This window comes from Elephantulus edwardii, unplaced genomic scaffold (genome assembly GCF_000299155.1).
Source record: "Elephantulus edwardii isolate Elephantulus edwardi_28Jun2011 unplaced genomic scaffold, EleEdw1.0 scaffold00079, whole genome shotgun sequence".
Taxonomy (NCBI): domain Eukaryota; kingdom Metazoa; phylum Chordata; class Mammalia; order Macroscelidea; family Macroscelididae; genus Elephantulus; species Elephantulus edwardii.
In genome coordinates this window covers 3,435,089-3,437,017 of record NW_006399829.1, presented here as the reverse complement: position 1 = coordinate 3,437,017, position 1,929 = coordinate 3,435,089, and the positions used below count along the sequence as shown (strand labels likewise).

The window sequence follows — 1,929 nt, the reverse complement described above, 5'->3', positions numbered from 1 at the left end:
CTTTTTACCCTACTGGAGAAGTTTTTGGATGTGCATAGGGATTTGAGTCTTAGAAGATCCCATTCATCTATGTTATCTTCTCCTGGTTGTAGGTTCCCAGCACCAATCTTAATACTCTACTGGGTCTGAAATCCTTTGCTCACAGACCACACAAAACCATATTGGGGAAGTCAAAAGTCTATCATTCAAGTTAATAGCAGAATACAATCACTCAATCAGGATAACTTCCAAAATGTTTTCACGTGCACCTCAAGTCTTAGCCTTGTGGCTTTAGGCCAGTGTTACAAAGGTCTCAGGTCTACCAGTTACTGCTCTCGCCTTTAACCTCCCAGTTAGTTGTCCAGCAAACTTTGGCAAAGGCTTCTAGTTCTGGTTCCATGACACAGCAGTTCTACTTCTCATGTTAGATCTCTGCTTCACTCCTGCTGCTATGAGTGCTGCTCCAGTAGGTCCTGGTCTGGCTGGCACTAGCGCCAAAAGATTTGCTGCAGTCTTTTGCTCTTTTTTTCCCTGGTGGTCAGATTCTCAAATTCTGTTGCTCGATCAACTCAGTTTAATGGCAAGGCTTGTCAGTCTCCTTGTGGATAGGCTAACAAACCCTATTTACCCATCCACATGATAAATTCAGTCAATGGTTAGGGAAACCATTTTGAATAATAAACCCTTAACACCACAGCCTATTTTATGCTAAAGTAAAAATCTTACATAAAAGAGATTTAGTTGCAGTGTAATACATAGGACTCATAGGCCATTACTGAACCATTTTGAAATCCTAGGATGAAATGCAAATTTTTAGCAGAGAGTCAGTCTGGAACGCACCCCTTTTAAACCCTGAGTAGACTAGAGATGGGGAAAGTCAGTGGATGGGTTATACACAGTATTTTGAAGTCTTCTCAGTAGATTTGGATTAGAAAAAGACAGAGTGTGAAGTTTTAATATACTATGTGCTTTATGTGTTGACAAGCAAAATACTGTGTTAAAATTAAATTAATTTGCATTGTTTTTTTTCTTTTTTGTTCTTTCAGAACCTTCTGATAACTTAAGGGAGATTCTTCAAAATGTCGCCAAATTGCAAGGAGTATCAAATATGAGAAAGCTAGGCCATCTAAATAATTTTACAAAGGTAAGTAAGTAACTTGAATCTATTGATAACTGTCATCTAAAATTCTTCATTCTTCACTGTATTTGTTTAGGAACCCTGGTGGCATATTTCATAATATATTCGTCTAGTAAGAAACAGGTCAGAGATCTCTGGCAGTCTAGGGGATAGGGAATTGTGCTGCCAACCCAAAGACAGATAGTTTGAATCCACCAGCTCTCTGTGGGAGAAAGATGGCCAGGCTCTTCCTGTCTTTATGGCTACTGAAAACCTGCTGGAGAAACAACTCTGAGTTGGTTCTGACTTGGCGACTATGAGATGATGATGAACTTAAAACTCAACAGTTTGAATCCACCAGCTGCTTTGCAAGAACTAAATTGTCTATTTCTGTAAAGGTGTGCAGCCTTGGAAACCCAGTGGAGGATTGCTGTGAATTGGAACCCACTTGATGGCAGTCAGTCCCATATTAACTGTTTCTTAATCATCATTAGCAAGAAATTCATACATAGTCACTCAGTGTTGGTGCCTTCTTCTGTCACTGGACTTTGTCATCGGCTTTAAAATTTTTTAGTTTATGTATGATAACAGTGCATCTAAATTCCAGAATCAATCTCCATAATAGTCTATGTGTTTCCTCTTGCTAAAGGGGCCCTTTAGAGTAGTGAGAGAAGATCTTCACCCTGAAACCTACAGTGTCCCTTTTCAGCAGGAAGTAGCTAAGAGAATACACCGTCCCCTTTTCCTTATGAATCAGGGTGAAGTCTCTCTCAAGAAAGAGTGATAGGGAATGGCAAACGACACACTGACAAAGGAGATTAATCAGAACTGGC

The 1,929-nt window shown here is 39.8% G+C and overlaps 1 protein-coding gene across 2 annotated transcripts in view; it reads left to right on the top strand.

The window, feature by feature from the left end:
• Window positions 1–1,929, top strand: part of RICTOR (RPTOR independent companion of MTOR, complex 2) — a 177,652-nt gene that overhangs the window by 71,191 nt on the left and 104,532 nt on the right. For both annotated transcript variants that reach the window (XM_006889545.1, XM_006889544.1), the window contains exon 3: window positions 1,026–1,123. In XM_006889545.1, coding sequence (XP_006889607.1) covers window positions 1,026–1,123 — 98 coding nt within the window. The remainder of the gene's footprint in view (window positions 1–1,025; window positions 1,124–1,929) is intronic.